General features: G+C 41.5%; 2 protein-coding genes across 2 annotated transcripts; one reads left to right on the forward strand and one right to left on the reverse strand.

The window, feature by feature from the left end:
* The first annotated feature begins 154 nt into the window (after positions 1-154).
* Positions 155-8,852, forward strand: yy1a (YY1 transcription factor a). Its single transcript, XM_042071459.1, has 5 exons — positions 155-798; positions 3,195-3,357; positions 4,677-4,737; positions 5,161-5,319; positions 5,557-8,852. The coding sequence occupies exons 1-5, from the start codon at positions 285-287 to the stop codon at positions 5,737-5,739; spliced, it is 1,080 nt and encodes a 359-aa protein (XP_041927393.1). The 5' UTR covers positions 155-284; the 3' UTR covers positions 5,740-8,852.
* Positions 8,573-17,255, reverse strand: tpp1 (tripeptidyl peptidase I). Its single transcript, XM_042071455.1, has 13 exons — positions 17,115-17,255; positions 16,703-16,774; positions 15,751-15,890; positions 15,344-15,494; positions 14,822-14,943; positions 14,291-14,469; positions 13,555-13,753; positions 12,991-13,179; positions 12,702-12,771; positions 12,336-12,456; positions 12,035-12,193; positions 11,018-11,143; positions 8,573-10,273 (listed from the first exon to the last, which is right to left on the reverse strand). Exons 1-13 carry the CDS (start codon positions 17,171-17,173, stop codon positions 10,136-10,138), a joined length of 1,725 nt encoding a protein of 574 aa, XP_041927389.1. The 5' UTR covers positions 17,174-17,255; the 3' UTR covers positions 8,573-10,135.
* Between the last annotated feature and the right edge of the window lie 13 nt (positions 17,256-17,268).

A 17,268-nucleotide genomic window follows, 5' to 3' on the forward strand; every position in this document is an offset into this window, starting at 1 on the left:
TTCTAGCATATATTCTCTTCAAAGTAGGTTCAGAATCAGTTGGCTGACGGTGCGTGCTTTCAGATCAGTGAGGATGAAACTGATTGAGTTTTTCTCACGCTCGAATGTGTGCGCCATAGACATTCTCGCGAGAATATGTAAGCAGGCCATAGTGTCGACGGGAGTTCGTGTGGGACGGACGGAGAGAGTTTGTGTTGCCGAAGAGGAGGAACGGTAGCAAAGGAATAGGAGAGGGGGAAAGACAGACACGTTGGTGTAGGTGAAAGCAATAGAATATTTCCAATATGGCATCGGGAGACACATTGTATATCGAGGCCGACGGTTCAGAAATGCCTGCAGAGATAGTTGAACTGCACGAAATCGAAGTAGAAACGATAGAGACAACTGTGGTCGGTGGAGACGACGACGAACACCAGCCTATGATCGCTTTGCAGCCTCTGGACTCTGATGATCCGAACCATGTTCATCATCATCAGGAGGTGATATTAGTTCAAACTCGAGAGGAGGTAGTCGGTGGGGACGACTCAGATCTACGAGCGGACGACGATTTCGAGGACCAAATTCTTATACCAGTTCCAGTCCCTGCTGCTGAAGAGGAATATATCGAGCAGACGCTGGTGACTGTTGCAGGGAAAAGCTCTGTGGGCCGGATGAAGAAGGGGGCTGGCGGCAGCGGCAAGAAAGCTGGTAAAAAGAGTTACTTGACTGCAGCTGAAGCAAGCAGTCGAAAATGGGAGCAGAAACAAGTACAAATAAAGACTCTGGAAGGAGAATTTTCCGTTACGATGTGGGCATCAGGTGAGTTCAAGTGACTGAAACAAGTGTCTTCTATCATTGCATTGTTCTTTGTGCTTTCAAAGAGGGCCGTGTGCGGGCGTTGTCCTTTTGAACGGCATACTGCTTGAAAGATGGGCCAATACTGGGGTAATTATTATAGTTAAAAAATCATCTCTGAATGCAGACCGGATTGAAATGTTTTTGTTTTGAAGGGAAGCCATGTTTTTAAGCATTGATGGGCGCCGCCATATTCCCCCAGACCAGTATGGCGGCCCGAAAAAATGGCGTTGATGCGGCCGGGGAAGATGGCGGCCAGAGCGGGAGGCAGTGAACCACTGCTGGCTCTAAGAGTAGGCCGCAATGGCGCAGTTTGTCATACTAGCGAGATTCATTGCTGCTGAACCACTCATGGCTCATCAAGGGGTGGGACGTCGTATACTGGAGCATATAGCTGTTAGCACATTTTGAAAAGCATTTTGAAAAGCAATGACCTTTAGGTTTGCAATTTTAGTGGGGAACATCGTCTCCGCTCTCCATTATGCCAGTGCATTTTGTTCTCTGATTAATTTGTTTGAACCTTTCGGGACCTTAACGTTATGTCACATTATTATAGCGTTCAATAGCAACATCTAGCCTGAAAGCCAGGACTTGGTTCAAGGCATGCGATTGCCTGCCAGCTCTTATCCAAGTTGGTGTTATGACAAATAATGTAGCAATAATTGCACCTAAATAGAACATGTCACGGGTTTGTGTTTTGCTATTTGCAATGCCTTGCTCTAACATCAGCAGACTGGCTAATAAGCACGCTAGCGATCTAGCTCTAGCCAACACCAATTAACGTTTACGCCAACGTTTCTTGCACAGCACTAGAAAGTGTTGAGGAGTTACAATATAACTCACAACTACGGTCGTTCCGTGTGACTAAATTTCATTATACTGATATGTATTTATTGGAAATATGGCGTAAACCACATGCACCGATGTCTGTTTAGCATTAACGTTACCTAACATAACAATTTGACCTGTATGCTGAACAGCAGAATTTATGTAGCAGCTAGATGAATCTTAAATTCACTTGCAGTGTAACTTGACTCTGAAACGACAACACTCGGAAAGCTTAACGTTAACGCTACTCATGAGACAACACCCCTAAAGGTATCTTAACTCGGTAAATTGATGCAAGGAGTAGGCGTACGTTGGTGGCTCTCACAAGATTAGCTAGGTGACTTCGTGACGCAACAGGACAAAATATGACCTTTTTTTTGTGGGTGCCAACTGGGTTACTGGCTCATTAAATCTTTTTCCTCCTCTGCCAAAGAGGCTGTGCAACACAATGTCATTGCATTTTTGATAGTATAGGGCAGACTGAACTTTTTCGAAACCCAGAGGTTCACGCCTTCCATAATGCATACTAAATTTGTTAATTACAAAGGAATGTAACATGTGTTGTGATACTACAGTCCTTGCCATTTATAACTATCAAAAGCCTAACTGCTTTCTTGCATGAGTTTGCCTACTTTCCCCTCATTTTAGTTATAGTTTTCAAAATGACCCCTGATATTAGTCTTAGAGGAATAAATGTTTGCCTTCAAGCAGTCTAAGGGACCTTATTGGTTTACTATGAATGGACAGGTCTCCTAGACCTGGTTTGTTAAGCAGGGATATATTTTCTTAAAGGAGAACTGTTGTCATTATTGTTGTTGTTGGGTCATCTACCAAGGATCATCAACAAGGTTTTTATTTGTGGTGTTTGTTATTGACCTGTGTCCGCAGAACTGCCCTTTCAAATACAGGTTCCATTGTAGCACCCTGGAGTAGTGTTTACAGGAAGAGACAGGCATTGTCTGTCTCTTTAAGTGTTAACAGTTGTGTTTGACAGGAAATTGTTTCCTACACATTCTTGAAAAAGAAGCCCCATTTTGCACATTTTCGTTTCTCAACTTTTAATGTTTCCGAACTTTTTTGTTTTGTTATCATTATTTTGATGTGTTGTTGAGATGGAACTTGTCAAGTGACGCAACACACTCCTTGCCACAGTGATTGATCTGTTTCAGTGCAGTGATTGTATTACACAGACTGTTAATAGTTGAAAGCACTCCTCTGATCTGTTTACCAGAGTCTTTTGTGTACTTTTTTGTGCCTGATTTATGCTCCCTCTACATATAAAAAAAATACATTGGGTTTCAAACTCTGCCCTGTTTCATTTATATATGTAAGCTTCCATAAGATATACAAAAGACAGATGAATTGAATGCAGAGAACAGGCAGAAGGTTCAGTTCGTATTCTGTTTAATGCTGAGGATAAAAATTACCCTTTAAAGTAAAACTTAACATTCTTGACTGAACATGACCGCACTGGCTGTGTATATATCCATATTTAACCAGGCTTTTTATGTCCCACACCCTTTTAAACACAGATGACAAGAAGGACATTGATCATGAGACTGTGGTGGAGGAACAGATCATTGGGGAGAACTCCCCTCCAGACTACTCGGAGTACATGACGGGGAAGAAGCTCCCGCCTGGGGGAATCCCGGGAATTGACCTGTCAGATCCCAAACAGCTGGCGGAGTTTGCTAGGTAAGCATCACACAAGCAGCAGCAGGCATGGAGTTTCATAGGGCCTACATTTCAGCGCGTGTAATGTATTGTCCCACAACTCTAGCCATCATAATGCGAGAAATTCCTGCACACATTTTACAGCGCTGTCTGATAACGTTAATCTAATAATGGAGCGGCGTGAATGCGGGACTATTGACTGGACGGACCAACTTCTGACTTCTATTGAACGTAGCCCTATGCAGAGACACACACACAGGCGCGCACAGGACCACTTTACGGGTGCCTCTTTCCCTCTCTCTTTCCCTGTCTCTTTCTCTCTCTCAGCAGGATTTGTCACCGCTGAAGTTAAATTCTGCTAGGTGCTTCTGCATCAACTGCTAACCGACAGGAAATGAAAACAAAAGTTTAGCGATCAGGAACTGTCAGGAATTTTGCAAACACAGAAGTCTAGAGTGGCCATGAGACGCGAGGGAACATGGATGTGTTCTCCATTTGAGAAACGTTATAATCGATTGCGGATGTGCAAAGACAGCTACAGACACGGAGCGCATAGTAGGCCTACTTTCACTTTCTAGAATGCGCATTCATTACGTGAAAGATGCTTTATAGCAAAACAGCGATCAAATATTACCAAATTTATCATGACGTGTTGTCACAAACACTTACTCCTATTAGAAAATCAAAACCGAAATCATGTAAGTCTAAGTGTTTTTTCTCATTGATGCCTGTAATAAGGAAATAATTAACATCGAGGACTTTGTCGATAGATGAACGGGATAAACATAAATAAAACTTTGTATTTGCAGACAAAATACTGATTGGTATCAAGCAGGCACAATTTTTCTATTATAAGTTATACCCTGAATATCACTCTTTTTTGCACTTTGTTCCGAATGTAGAATCTAGGGCCTTATATAAAATCAATAGGCATACAGTACAAACTTTTAATGGTCCTGCTGTCCAAACTGTATTAATCCCCCCTATGTGAAGCACTGAAGCGGGAATTCCCCCCATTTTGAAAAATTAATTTTAAGCCCTAGTTTGGTTTAATGTTAGCTTTAACTGAACGACAACGTTAGAGAAAGACGTACTGTGTTTATATTTCATTGCACAGATCTATCGTGAAACACTATCTATCGTGAAACACTGTGTGATGGGCCAGATCATTGATCTAGCTCAGTTTCTAATGCTGTAGCTGTAGGTTCCCTGATATAGTGACAGGATTGTGATTACATCTCAAATGTAAGAAAACTAGGGTTAGTTATAAACTGTTAATTGTTAACATTTAATGAAAAAGACCAGTGTAGTAACTTTTGTTCATTTGTGTTTTGATGCAGGATGAAGCCACGGAAAATTAAGGAAGATGATGCACCTAGGACAATAGCTTGTCCACACAAAGTGAGTGTCTTACGGTGGACATGTAACATGTTGAACAGTATTCTTAAAGGCATTTTGAAACACAATACAGTTTCTAGTGCTATGAGACTAAATGGACATCTGAGTAATCTGACATGTAGATCCACTCTCTCTCGAGTCATTGAGTTATTAGTTCCGTAGTTATTGTCAACATTTGACTTTTTTGCGGTTATGTCTTGTCTAGTGTGCCATCCTAGCAAAGCATGCATAGCACACTGAATTTAGGGCGTTTTCAAATGTAAACTTTTCTTCAAAGAGGTATGTTTATGACACACACCTGCATAGATCACTTCCATTCCACCTTCTGCCACCAGGTGGCCCTTTCCAGTGACTTTGCAGTGTTGGTGCTGGAGTGAAGTGATCCGACTGTGACTGAGACTTGTCTGTTGTGCTTCTTCCTCCCAGGGCTGTACCAAAATGTTCAGGGATAACTCGGCCATGCGGAAGCACTTGCACACCCACGGGCCGCGCGTGCATGTGTGTGCAGAGTGTGGCAAGGCCTTCGTGGAGAGCTCCAAACTGAAGCGGCACCAGCTTGTACATACTGGGGAGAAGCCTTTCCAGGTGAGTCACTTGGACTTAAGTTGAAAGTTTATGTTTGCACAGCAACTCTGTGTGTATTGTGTATATTTTTATTTGTAGTATATCACTTTTCACTGATGAGTCTCAGAATTCATTCTTTTTTTTCTGTCCTTTTAGATAAATACTTGTAGTTGAACTCTCCGTACCTATATCGATGTTTTAGTGTGTAAGCCTCCTATAGATGGCTAACGTCTGTTCTGTCTGTCCGTTCACTTTCAGTGCACATTCGAGGGCTGTGGAAAAAGGTTCTCTCTGGACTTTAACCTCCGGACACATGTGCGCATCCACACCGGGGACCGGCCCTACGTTTGCCCCTTCGACGGCTGCAACAAGAAGTTTGCCCAGTCCACCAACCTAAAGTCACACATCCTAACACACGCCAAAGCCAAAAACAACCAGTGAGTTCCGTGTGTGGCCTAGAAAAACGGACCCTTTGTATATTGTTTCCAGGATAAAAAAAAAACTGTGAGAGAACACCATGACAGACTTTTTGATAAGTACAGAGGTGAGAATAATAAACACTGTAGATGACTTACTCAGCCCCTCACCTCCCGAGAAAAGTGAAGAAAGAGGAAAGCGTCAATTTTTTTTTTTTCCTTTTTAACGAACCACCTGGTTTTGAAAGTTTCTTCTTGTGAAGATGTGAAAGTCCGGGACCTGCGTCTACAGTCGAGCTATTGCCACTGCAGCACCCAAAGAGAAGTCGGCGCTCACGTGTAGTGTATTCTTTTGTGCAAACCATCTGAAAGGAAACAATGAATTGCTTTTTTAAAAGTCAAAATTATTTGTTTTAAAGTGTGCATATTGTACACTTATTTTTGACCTTATATGTAGTCATGTTATGTGCGTGCGTGTGTGTGTGTGTGTGTATGTCTGTGTGTGTGTGATCCCCAGAGATTTAGGATTTTTAGAAGAATTTGCAGTTCTTGCAGTTCTGTTTTTTTCCTGTAAAAAGGATATTATTATTATTGTTGTTGTTGTTATTATTATTGTTATCATATATATAATTTGTGGGGGGTATCCTTTCAGGTTTCCTTTTGTATAATTACAACGCACAGTTGATTTCTCAATCATGTAGATAATAGAAATGTGAAATGGTGTTAAACCTATCAAAACCCTTTTTATCTCTTAAGTTATCCTGATGTTAATAGCAGATGCAAAAAGCTTATGTCCATCACTGAAAATCCTGTTTATTTTTTTTCTTTATTAGGAACAAACCTGAAAACAATCTGGGGTGTCTGTTTTTGCATAGTCAGAATGTATTGTACAACTTGATTAACCCTTGTTGATATAAACACCCCCCTGTACAATGGTGACCAGTAATAATAAAACAGCGGTCCCCATTTTGAGTCACTCACCGTGTTCATTAGGACAGCGTTTGAGTGTTTGTTGGATTGGATACGAGTAGAGGTGGTACTAACAGACTTTTATGTTAAATGTTTACAGAAGGAAGGTGAAGCAAAAATAGGAGGCAGAACCATCAATTCATATCGATATCAGTGAGGGGTATACATAATTATACACAAATACATACATGCTGGTTTGCTGGGAGCATGTATGTATTTGTGTATACAGGTGGGTCTCGAAAGGTGGGCAGGGTGTTCACAGAGTGCAGCATGAAAGCATATTCATGGAAAGTTGACTGGAATGGAAAAGTGTGGTAGGAAAAGGTATGAAAGCAACAAGGATGACAAGATTGATTCAAAAACTTGGGGGAACTTTACAAGTTGTGGACTGAGGCTGGAGTCTGCATCAAGAGCCACCATGCACAGACGTGTCCAGGAAATGGTCTACAAGTGGCATATTCCTAGTGTCAAGCCACTCCTGTGAAAAGAGCCAGAACTGGACCGTTGCTCAGTGGTCCAAACTCTTCTTCACATAAAAACAGAATCTGCATTTCATTTGGATACCAGGGTCTAATCAAAGTCCCAAGGGTCTGGAGAAAGAGCAGAGAGTCACAGAATCCAAGTGGCTTTAAGTTCAGTTTGGTGTTTCCACAGTCTGATGATTTGGGGTGCCATGCCATTTGGTGGTGTTGGTCTACTGTGTTTTATCCAGTGTTTAAGTCCAGAGTTAATGCACCCTTTGACCAGGAGATTTTAGTGCACTTCATGCTTCCATCTGCTGACAAGCTTTATGGAGCTCCAAATTTCCTTTTCCAGCAGGACTTGGCACCTGCCCACAGTGCCAAAACTGCTAGTAACTGGTTTGCTTAACATGGTATTACTGTGCTTAATTGGCCAGACAACTCGTCAGACCTGAACCCCATAGAGAATCTATGGTTTATTGTCAAGAGAACACTGAGAGACACCAGAGCCAACAATACAGATGACCTTAAGGTCGCTATCAAAGCAACCTGGGCGTCCATAACACCTCAACAAGGCCACAGGCTGATTGCCTCCATAGCACGCCACATTGATGTAGTAATTTGTGCAAAAGCAGCCAGAAGAAGTATTGAGTGTATAAATGAACTATTTTAAAATAAGACGTCCCGTCAAATGAAGTCTAGAGATGGGGCGGGTCTTATACAATGACAGTGAGATGGGGCGGGTTTTACACGATGACAGTGTCCTGTCAAATGAATGCTACAGATGGGGCGTGTTTAACACAATGACAGAAGAGGACTGTTTGCACCGCTTTGTACACAACCAATGGCTGGCCTGATGAACGGAAATCAAAAGGTAAAATGGGTTTCTAGAGACCAATTCTCAATTGAGAATTGGATTGGTTTCAACCAGGCTAAGGGTTAGACCCAATCAGAAGTAGTGTAGGGCTGGGTGTCTTCTTGTCTAGTCTACTTCCAGTACTATTTATCTGCACACCATTTTTTACTATGCGATGTACAAAAAAAAAAGTTTTACTCGAGGATTCTGACTGTCTGACAGCATTCCAGATGCTGATTGGCTATCAGAATCTGAGGTTAAAACGTAGGGAGGAAAAAAGGGCATTGGAAGATTAAACAAATGTAGAAAAGGTAGAGGTCGCTTGGAAGAGGCAGCACAAGAGGAATTATTGATGAGGATGGATGTTTTGTCATTTTTACAATTATGTCATGATTATGTTTCATTTGGGAGAAACCATTCTAGCTAGGTGAAGCAGAAGATTTCATATGGAGAACCGACGTTACCGATAGATTGCCATACACTGTAGATCACCTATCATGACCATTGAAAATACAAATGCCACACAGGCCAATGAAGCCATTTCAGTCCACCGCAATGAAGAGAAACACATCTCACATTTTAAAATAAAATCATTTTTATTCTTCATCACTATGTAACAGAACAAATCTGAAAACCAAGAACGCTTAAGATGTCACATCCCTTCAAAGTTCAAGAACATTGGCTGGTGATTAAATGTACATTCCCTACTCTACTGTCTTGAGATACTGCTGTCATTTTACCCTCTATTTAAATTGATCGTGATAGATATGATTGCACACACTGAGGATATTTGGGCTTTGTAACATTAGTAGTCTTTCATCAATTAAAAAAAAAGGAAAGCAAAAAAAAAAACCTCACAATCCTGAGTGAAGGTGCATGCATATACTACTCATTGAAATAAAAAAATAATGCTTCTTGAAACTTCTTGAAATTGTTATTACTGGATACTTATTAGTGCAAGACTGCAATTTAATTCATAGAATTCATCATTTTTGAACCTGAGATAAATATTTTCAATGGGTTTCTTTGATATTGATTGGTTGTAACTGTAGATCCACAGAGCTGGTACAATCATAAGTAGGGTTGCAAAATTCCGGGAATTTTCAAAGTTGGAAACTTTCCATGGGAATTAACAGGAATATATGAAAATGAACGGGAATTAATGGGAATAAACTGGGAATTTTTAATATGGCAAGCTAGTTTATAACAGGGAACTTAAATGTAATATAGTTACATAATATTAGTTAAAACAACCTGATTTAATGCAATTTCAGTCAAATTTCTACCCTGCACATACATCAATCCCATGTGCATGGGGAAAATCAATTCACAGTGAAAATGTCATCTCATGTATTCCCACAAATTGGTGTGAAACTGGGCGAAGTTTGCAAACAGAGTTGCCCAGTAATGGGCTTGTCGTCACTTTTGTCCTTATTCAAATGGGTGTACGTTATTTTGCATAAACTGTTATGGGACGATTAATCTGTCTGATTAAGCTTGACAATTTATATATAACTTACATAAACTATAAGGTTTGGTTGGGGTGGTATGTTGTGTCATTGTATTTTTATTTGTTTTAACATTTTCTGGGATTCTGACTGAACAAACCATAGACTGTATATATAGAATATATACTGTGGTTATGTGTTTCTGTGTTGCTATCTTAGCACGCTAGTAAACCATCGGCAGAGAATGGGATTCCCGCTAGCATGGTAGCTAGCTTTGTATGCTAAGCTAAGCGAAAACACGAACAAATCATATTGCTTATTACGAAACAAAATGTTAATGTCTGTATATTAAAACAGTAGGTATTGCCAAAAAGGCCCAGTTAATTCCCGTAAATTCCAATAATTTTCATTAATTCCATGAAAGTTTCCAATTTGGAATATTTCCAAAACTCCCCATCTTAACTTTCCATGGAAAGTTTCCTATTTCCTATTTTTCCGCCACTTTGCAACCCTAATCATAAGTAACATCTGACTCAGTGATTTTCTTTCTGAGGGGAACTGGAGAGCTAGTCGGACTTATCGGTCAGTGGACTGGTCCGTCCAGCGATGTCGACGCTGGGGGAGATGGGCACACAGAGGAGGGCTTGATAGAGCTCTGGTGGTGAGGTGGTAGTGGTGGTGTGTCAGTTAATCCAGCAGTAAGGCCAGCAACGCTGGATAGTTGGGGGTTCCCCAACCTGTGACGGGGTCCCACGACGGAGCAGCGCAGAAACCTTGTCCACTCACCTTGTCATCCCAGCAGCTCATGTGGCATCCCTCAGTCACCTGGACAAGGACAACATCGGCATAAGTAAGTATAAGTAAGTATACTCTTTTGATTCCGTGAGGGAAAATTGGTGTCTGCATTTATCCCAATCCGTGAATAAGTGAAACACACTCAGCACACAGTGAGTGAGGTGAAGCACACACTAATCCCGGCGCAGTGATCTGCCTGCAACAACAGCGGCGCTCAGGGAGCAGTGAGGGGTTAGGTGCCTTGCTCAAGGGCACTTCAGCCGTGCCTACTGGTCCGGCAACCCTCCGGTTGCAAGTCCGAAGCGCTAACCAGTAGGCCACGGCTGCCCCAAATATAACAAAAGGCTCACAGATGAGAGAGCCTGACATATCAGTAACGTCGTCTGATTATTATGACGAAAATCTGAATTGTTCATATGAAAATAAAAGCTGCAGATTAACTTCTGTTAATGGTTATTTATGCTCGAGTATGATAGAACATCAGAATGCAGTGCTAGCAAAATGTATATTCTAGGTAGTCATCAAAAAAGTCTATTTTTCTTTGTGCACTGATAGGTATTTAAATGCACATGAATCTGGACTTTCATATGTATTACAATAAATACAGCACATATATTGCTAGCAACTGTGTTACATGTTATTTTCTATATTTCTGATATGTTGCTGATTGGATCATAAACGGCCACAGCAATGAAGAAAAGTGAAAGTGATTGATAATGACTGACTGACTATTATTGTGTTACATGCTCCAAATGTAAAGCTAGAGCCACTCACATCAAAAAGGCCGTTGCCCTGCAACTTGTACAAGCGTGGGTTGAGGAAGCCCAGAGGAGGAAGACCTTTCAACAAGCGCTGATCATTAATGAGTGACAGCATTCCTCCAACCACTGGTGTAGAGGCCTAAAGGCAGAAGGGATCACAGGACATTAGAGAGAGACAGACACAGAGAGAGCGTGTGTGTGTGAGAGAGAGAGAGACAGAGAGATAGACAGAGACAGAGGGAGTGGGGATATATATATATATACCAAAGATCCTTAATATACATTATCTTAATATGCTTTATTACACGGCTCTTCAGAGTGCTGCAGAACGTTCCATTCACATGAATGGGCCTTCCCAACGTTCGGGCCTATGTTAAATCTACATAAATCACCGGCAAAGCATTTGATCACCGCTGTCAATGGCAACGGGTTTTGTGCTTCTGATTAATGTCTTTCATATCACTACGCAAGGACTGGAACTTCATTCAAACGTGAAAGCAGACGGTTGATCAGCAGCTGTGTTCTAAAGAATGTTTGATTCAAGTTCAGCAGCGTGTGTTGCGAACTAGGCCTATTTGTTTCTCAGCAAATGCCACGATGAACGGTAACAAATAGGCTAGGTTATGTAGGCTAAAGTCATATCGTGGGGAGTTTATTATTTCGTTTTGGCAAGTAGCCGTATAATAAGCGGGATAATGTATAGAACGCCGGTCATTACTGTGAAAATAAGTCCCTTCAGGGCGGAACAAGACCCCTCCGCTGCGCGTCGGGGTCCGGTTCGCCCTGTCGGGACTTATTTTCCCAGTAATGACTGGCGTTCTATACATTATCCCTTACTTATCAACCGTCTCTGTATTTACCCTTTCAAGAGAGTTCCATTATCAGCATCATAGTTGGCCCCACAAGGCTTCCTTTTTAACATTCCATATGTTATCTTAATGCAGAGGAAGTAGATTGGGGCCCAAATAGAACGTTCAAGCATTGTTTTTGTTTTTATTGTTGAAAGGGTCTATATATAGCTCTTCATTACCGAAGTTCCAGACACCCATGGAATGGGCACTCGGTTGGAGACGATCCAGTAGTTGTCTGAGAGAGCAGCGATGTCAGGATAGGCCCGCCCAGTAGTGTTGAAGTACGTCTTCGGAGGGAGAGCCTTCATGCTATTCAAATAGGACTTCACAGCACTGGCCTACGGGGGGGGGGGAAATCACCTCTATGAATAACATGTAGAACATTCTGGAGAACATCAGACACACAAAGAAAATCACTGGATAGTTGCATACAAAATCAAACCACTAATCATAAACACGGGCAGCTGCCTGTGGGGTTACCTGGTAATCAGGCATGTCAAACACATTGCTAAAGCCGCCTCCGCTGATGTAGTCTGTGACCTCATAGGTGAGCTTGAACGGGTTCTTGAATGAGGTTCCACCCACAGTGGTCACATAGGGACTGTAAGGAGAAACAGAAGAAAGAGGGGTAAAGCCATAGCTGTTTTTCAAGATGAGTGAGAATGTCTGAATTGTTCATGCTTTCCACACACAGTTAGGTAAGGTTCTCCTGAGACCCTTAACACTGGCATTTGAGGAATTGTACATATTTTCATTACACACATCACAGTCTGAAATCACACATCTGAGTGATTTGTGGCAATGAATAATCTCTAAAAGTCTGGAATGGAATGACTTGTTGCTCACCTTGAAGCAGGAAAACTAGGCCTGAAAGAATTCTCTTTAGTCAGGTGCCTACAGCCAGCTCCACTGTCACCTTAGCGTGCATACCAAAACAAAATACACAAAGGCATGATGGACTCCCCACTTTCAAACCTTCACCTCAAATAATATTATGGGGGGGGGGGGGGGGGGGACCTGAACACAAACAGTCACTCCATAATATACATATAGAGGACACAAATGCTATGAAAGACTATTAAACAATTTAATTATTTATTTAAAGCTATTTATTAACATGGAACTTAAAATTCACCTGATGCAAAAAGCATAGAAATGCCCCGAAGTCCAGCCTTCATGAACTCATTGCTGATGCGCTGCATATAGGCGTTGGACAGGCTGTCCTCGTCGTCTCCGTAGCTGATGGTGTGGACCCAGGGCACCGAGGTCATGTTGCTAAGCAGCACCATCCACTGGAGGAAGGGCTCCTGAGACTCATGACGTCCTGACAGGGAGACAGGAGAAGAGGAAAACGTTCTGGGAGAGATGTAAAAGTTTTGGGAATGTTTTTTTTTTTTTTCTCCTTCACCAAAAATAACAATGGCAACTTAAGTAGATTTACTCTCCCCATGTGATTTATAAATAACATTATCTCTAGTCATCTTTAAAATGTGACTTTAATGACATCTGTAAAGGTTGTACAAAAGTCATATTGAATTGCCCTAATTGACTAGACAAGGGACTAGTGTCCTCTCCCAGAACAGGCCGAGATTACAAAAACAAGAATACATAACGCAAGAACACCCAAGAATACCAATAAACTCTACAACAGAGTTAGTGTTTTCCCATCATTACCCCATCCTCTGGATCTACTGCATACCTGGATTGGTGAAGACCCATGTGGAGATATTGGCCCCTGTGCTCATAATGTACTCAATGTCCAGGCTGGCCTCAAGACCAGCCTTGCCACCCCCCTGGGTGCCCACCACACGGTCCACTGCCGAGAGGTGTTCGAATCCTGACCCAAACATGGTCATGAACTCGGCCAGGTCGGCTGGGTGGTAGAACTGCTCCAGGAACTGTTGGTGTGAGAAGGGGGGAGGGGAGAGCTAAGGCTTATTTTTATTTTTATTTTTTTTATTTTTTATTTAAGACGTAGTTAGGAAATGTGGAAACCCTTTGAGGTTCTCCTTTTGATAGGTTCAGGTCAGAGGTCATGCAACCTAGATAATCAACTCTAGGTTTTAACCAAGACACACGTACATTAAACCAAGCAAAGGCTTGCTGCCGGTAAAGCGGTATCTCAAATCTTAAGATAAGCATACAGGAAAAACTGTAATTCTCCTCCACAATGTTCACAGACACAATCATATGCTTGGTAATCAACATAACTCATAACTTTCAGAAATGGGCAGCAGTAAATAATTTACATCTCTATAACAGATACAGATATACTTAGTGGGTAGTATCACAGTAATAAGTGGGTAGTAGCATCTAAAACCATCATAATGGCAGGTAACAGACATCATATTATATCCTGTTAACCTGTGATTTATCTATAATTATTTGACCTGCAATTAAAAATGACTGACCATATATGGTGCCTAGCTTCATACCTGTGCCACAGCCTGGCTGTTATTGGTCGCGGAGCCCACATCAGAGGCACTCATGTTGTAGCGAGCTCTAATGACAGCAGGGGTCACTCCCAGGTGAAACTTCCCTGCTACTCGCCCTCTCTGGCTCCAGGATTTACCCACCTCCTGTGTTTTGGGTGGAAAGCGGTGAAGTCCGCCCACTGGGAGAGAAAAGGGTTTAGTTAAGCACTTGGGACGTAACGGACAGCCTGGAAGCGTTGCTATGCACCTCTTGTGGGAGTAGAAGAAAAAACCTTTTCTTCTTAAACTAATTTTTTCCCAAACATATTTTACATAACATGCTGAAATAACGTTGTAATAATGCAAACTATGCCTCAGAATATCAATCAAGCAAAGAGGGGGGGCTGTACATAAATGATGACAGAGACCCCTTATTTAACCAAAGAATTGCCAATCATCTTAGACTCATACTATAAAAGTTCCAAACTGATGTAGCATGACAAATTATCCAGCTAAAATGTCAGACACATCTAAAAATACTTTGGGACGCACCAAAATCCAGATGCTGGGATACATCCTCGTGGACAGAGTACTGAGACACGGATCTCAACAGGAATTGGCCCTCCCTACTGTAGTGATGAAACCTGCTGCCTGGAAGTAGAGATTCGGCAACTCTGTATTGAGAAAACAGATTGATCAGGATGTGACTCACCACTTGGCTGCATTACTTCCCTATTTATTTCTCTCTACGGTGCATTGTCATTTCACATGACCTGATACTGTCTAAAACATGTTGAAAATGAGACGTTATGCATTTCTGTACTTCAGGTTTCTGTGATTAATCTTACATACACTTACATTGTGCACTTTATTTAGCACATTAATTGCACATATGCATAATTCAGTCTACTAGCATGACAAAGAATTATATAACTTCTGGAAGTAGCCAGCAGCCATTGCAAAGAGGTGGAACCTTCTTAGAAAGAGGTGCTCTAAAAATAATTACTGTGGAATATAAACAAAACCAAAAAGAGATCACATAGTGATTTTCAAAACAAAACACAAAAAACATACTCAACAGCCATGACACACTGCAGAAAGTCCTGGGTGACGACCGTGCGACATTCGTGCACCCCGTGACTCTGTAGCCAGCTGGCCACTACCTTCTGAGTTAACTTGCCCGGCTGGACCAATTCAGCCACTTCAGTCAAGTCCAAGAACTTCCCTACAGAGATAGAGATAGAGAGAGAGAATAAAAGACAAATCTCAAGTCTAAATGACTGTTACAAAACAGGAAGTAGAAATAATGTGAGTGAGTGAGTGTTTAAGATTGTGTGTGTGTGAGAAAGAGGACAGAGGGGAAAGGGAGTTGTGGTTAGAAAGAGTGAATAATCACAAGACAAAGAGGGAGATCAGGAAGTGCCAGAGAGAGAGAGAAAGAAAAGGAGAAAGAGAGTATGCTGCTTCAGGGGGATTAATACCATATACTGCGGAGTCAGGGTCCGATAACCTATCCAGCAGAACTTTCATCTGATCCACATTCTGCTGCCTCAGGGCAAACGTCAGCTCCACCTCTTCGGCAGGGTCTGCTCTGCCAACAAGAGTCCACTCTTCAGGGACACTATGGAGAGCATTGGGAGAAAGATCAAAGCAGTGCTAAGATCAGTTCTGCTGCACAATAAAAGTATGTAAGCCTGTCTGTTTAGTTGCTGTAGAAGATGTACAAATAGTAGACTGGTTTCACAGTTACTTATTTGCTATATGGCCTTAATCCTTTGACATGACATGACATGACATGTCATTGATTCACCTTGATCAACAAGACTAATTTGACCTGAGCTTGTCTTCCAAGGATCAATCAGCACACAACATTTCATATTTCTGAGTTTGAACTATAGAAGTTGACAAAAATAACAAAAATAACTAAACAAAAAAAAAAAGGCAAGACCACTTGTCATCCAACAGTGGACTAGAATAATAAAAAATGTTGAACGGCGATTAAATTCTGCTGAGTAAGGTTAGAGACAAAGACCTAAAAAGCACATAGAAAACATTGCATACACACAAAAATACTGTAGTGAACTGAGCCTAGCTGGTTCATGACTGAACTCCCATAATGCTGTGCAGTGTATGTGTGTGTGTGTAATATTGATGTTGGTTTTAGTATGAGTAATTGCGTTTACCTTGTCATGTATGTGTTAGCTGGTATAGTCTTTCTTTATGTTGTACCTCATGTGTTTACCCCGTGTATTGTATGTGACCCTGTTTGTGTATCGTGCTTCTTTAATTGACCTCCTTTGTGTTGCCTGTGTAATGAGGATCGTGTGTTTTGGTGCGTAACCAATAAAACCATTCTGAGACAACTTTGCAGTTTGTTACGATACTCTAAACAATACCACGAACAACAATTTAATTTGGCAAGGATCAACTTACGATATGTCTTGATCAGGCTCCAGGGGCCTGCCCCACACGAGCGAGAAACATACCAGTCCATAGGTGAGTGACCTAAAAAGACAACAGCTTTTGTTTACAAGCAACTTACTTTTCAAATCGAAATGGAGAGCAAGTAACACTCCGATTACATTGGGTAACTAGCTGTCTCACGCGTCTGAGTCACTGTGACCTTCAAATAGCTGATAAAGAAATCAAGAAATAAACATGCAGTCGAGAGAGAGAGAGGCGCTAAAGCTTCTTCCTTGTTTGTTTGCAACTTCATACAGAAACCCAAAACATGACAGATATTTTCAGCGCATTTGATAATGTATTATACAAGAGGGCTGAACAGTTATGTTAAAACAAAAGGCTACATCGCATATAATTTATAATCGTATTTAATGATACTCACAAAAGCCACATTGTTGTTCTATAACGTTGCCTGGAGTGCAATGACAAGAAATACAACATGAGGTTAATTTTGTCTATCGTTAGTAGTCATGTGATTGGTCATGTGACAAGTCAGCTGAGGGTCGTTGGAGCGTGTTGTGTGTGTCCCAATAAAG

Source organism: Alosa sapidissima, chromosome 19 (assembly GCF_018492685.1).
Source record: "Alosa sapidissima isolate fAloSap1 chromosome 19, fAloSap1.pri, whole genome shotgun sequence".
NCBI classification, from domain to species: domain Eukaryota; kingdom Metazoa; phylum Chordata; class Actinopteri; order Clupeiformes; family Clupeidae; genus Alosa; species Alosa sapidissima.

Excerpts from the sequence above, each read along its gene's own strand:
- yy1a (XM_042071459.1), top strand. The coding sequence starts at position 285 with ATGGCATCGGGAGACACATTGTATATCGAGGCCGACGGTTCAGAAATG. Across the intron at positions 4,738-5,160 it reads CAATAGCTTGTCCACACAAA|GGCTGTACCAAAATGTTCAG; the intron begins GTGAGTGTCTTA and ends TCTTCCTCCCAG. Across the intron at positions 5,320-5,556 it reads CTGGGGAGAAGCCTTTCCAG|TGCACATTCGAGGGCTGTGG; the intron begins GTGAGTCACTTG and ends GTTCACTTTCAG.
- tpp1 (XM_042071455.1), bottom strand. The coding sequence starts at position 17,173 with ATGTTGTATTTCTTGTCATTGCACTCCAGGCAACGTTATAGAACAACA. Across the intron at positions 16,775-17,114 it reads AGAACAACAATGTGGCTTTT|GTCACTCACCTATGGACTGG; the intron begins GTGAGTATCATT and ends TTGTCTTTTTAG. Across the intron at positions 12,194-12,335 it reads TTGACATGCCTGATTACCAG|GCCAGTGCTGTGAAGTCCTA; the intron begins GTAACCCCACAG and ends CCCCCCCCGTAG.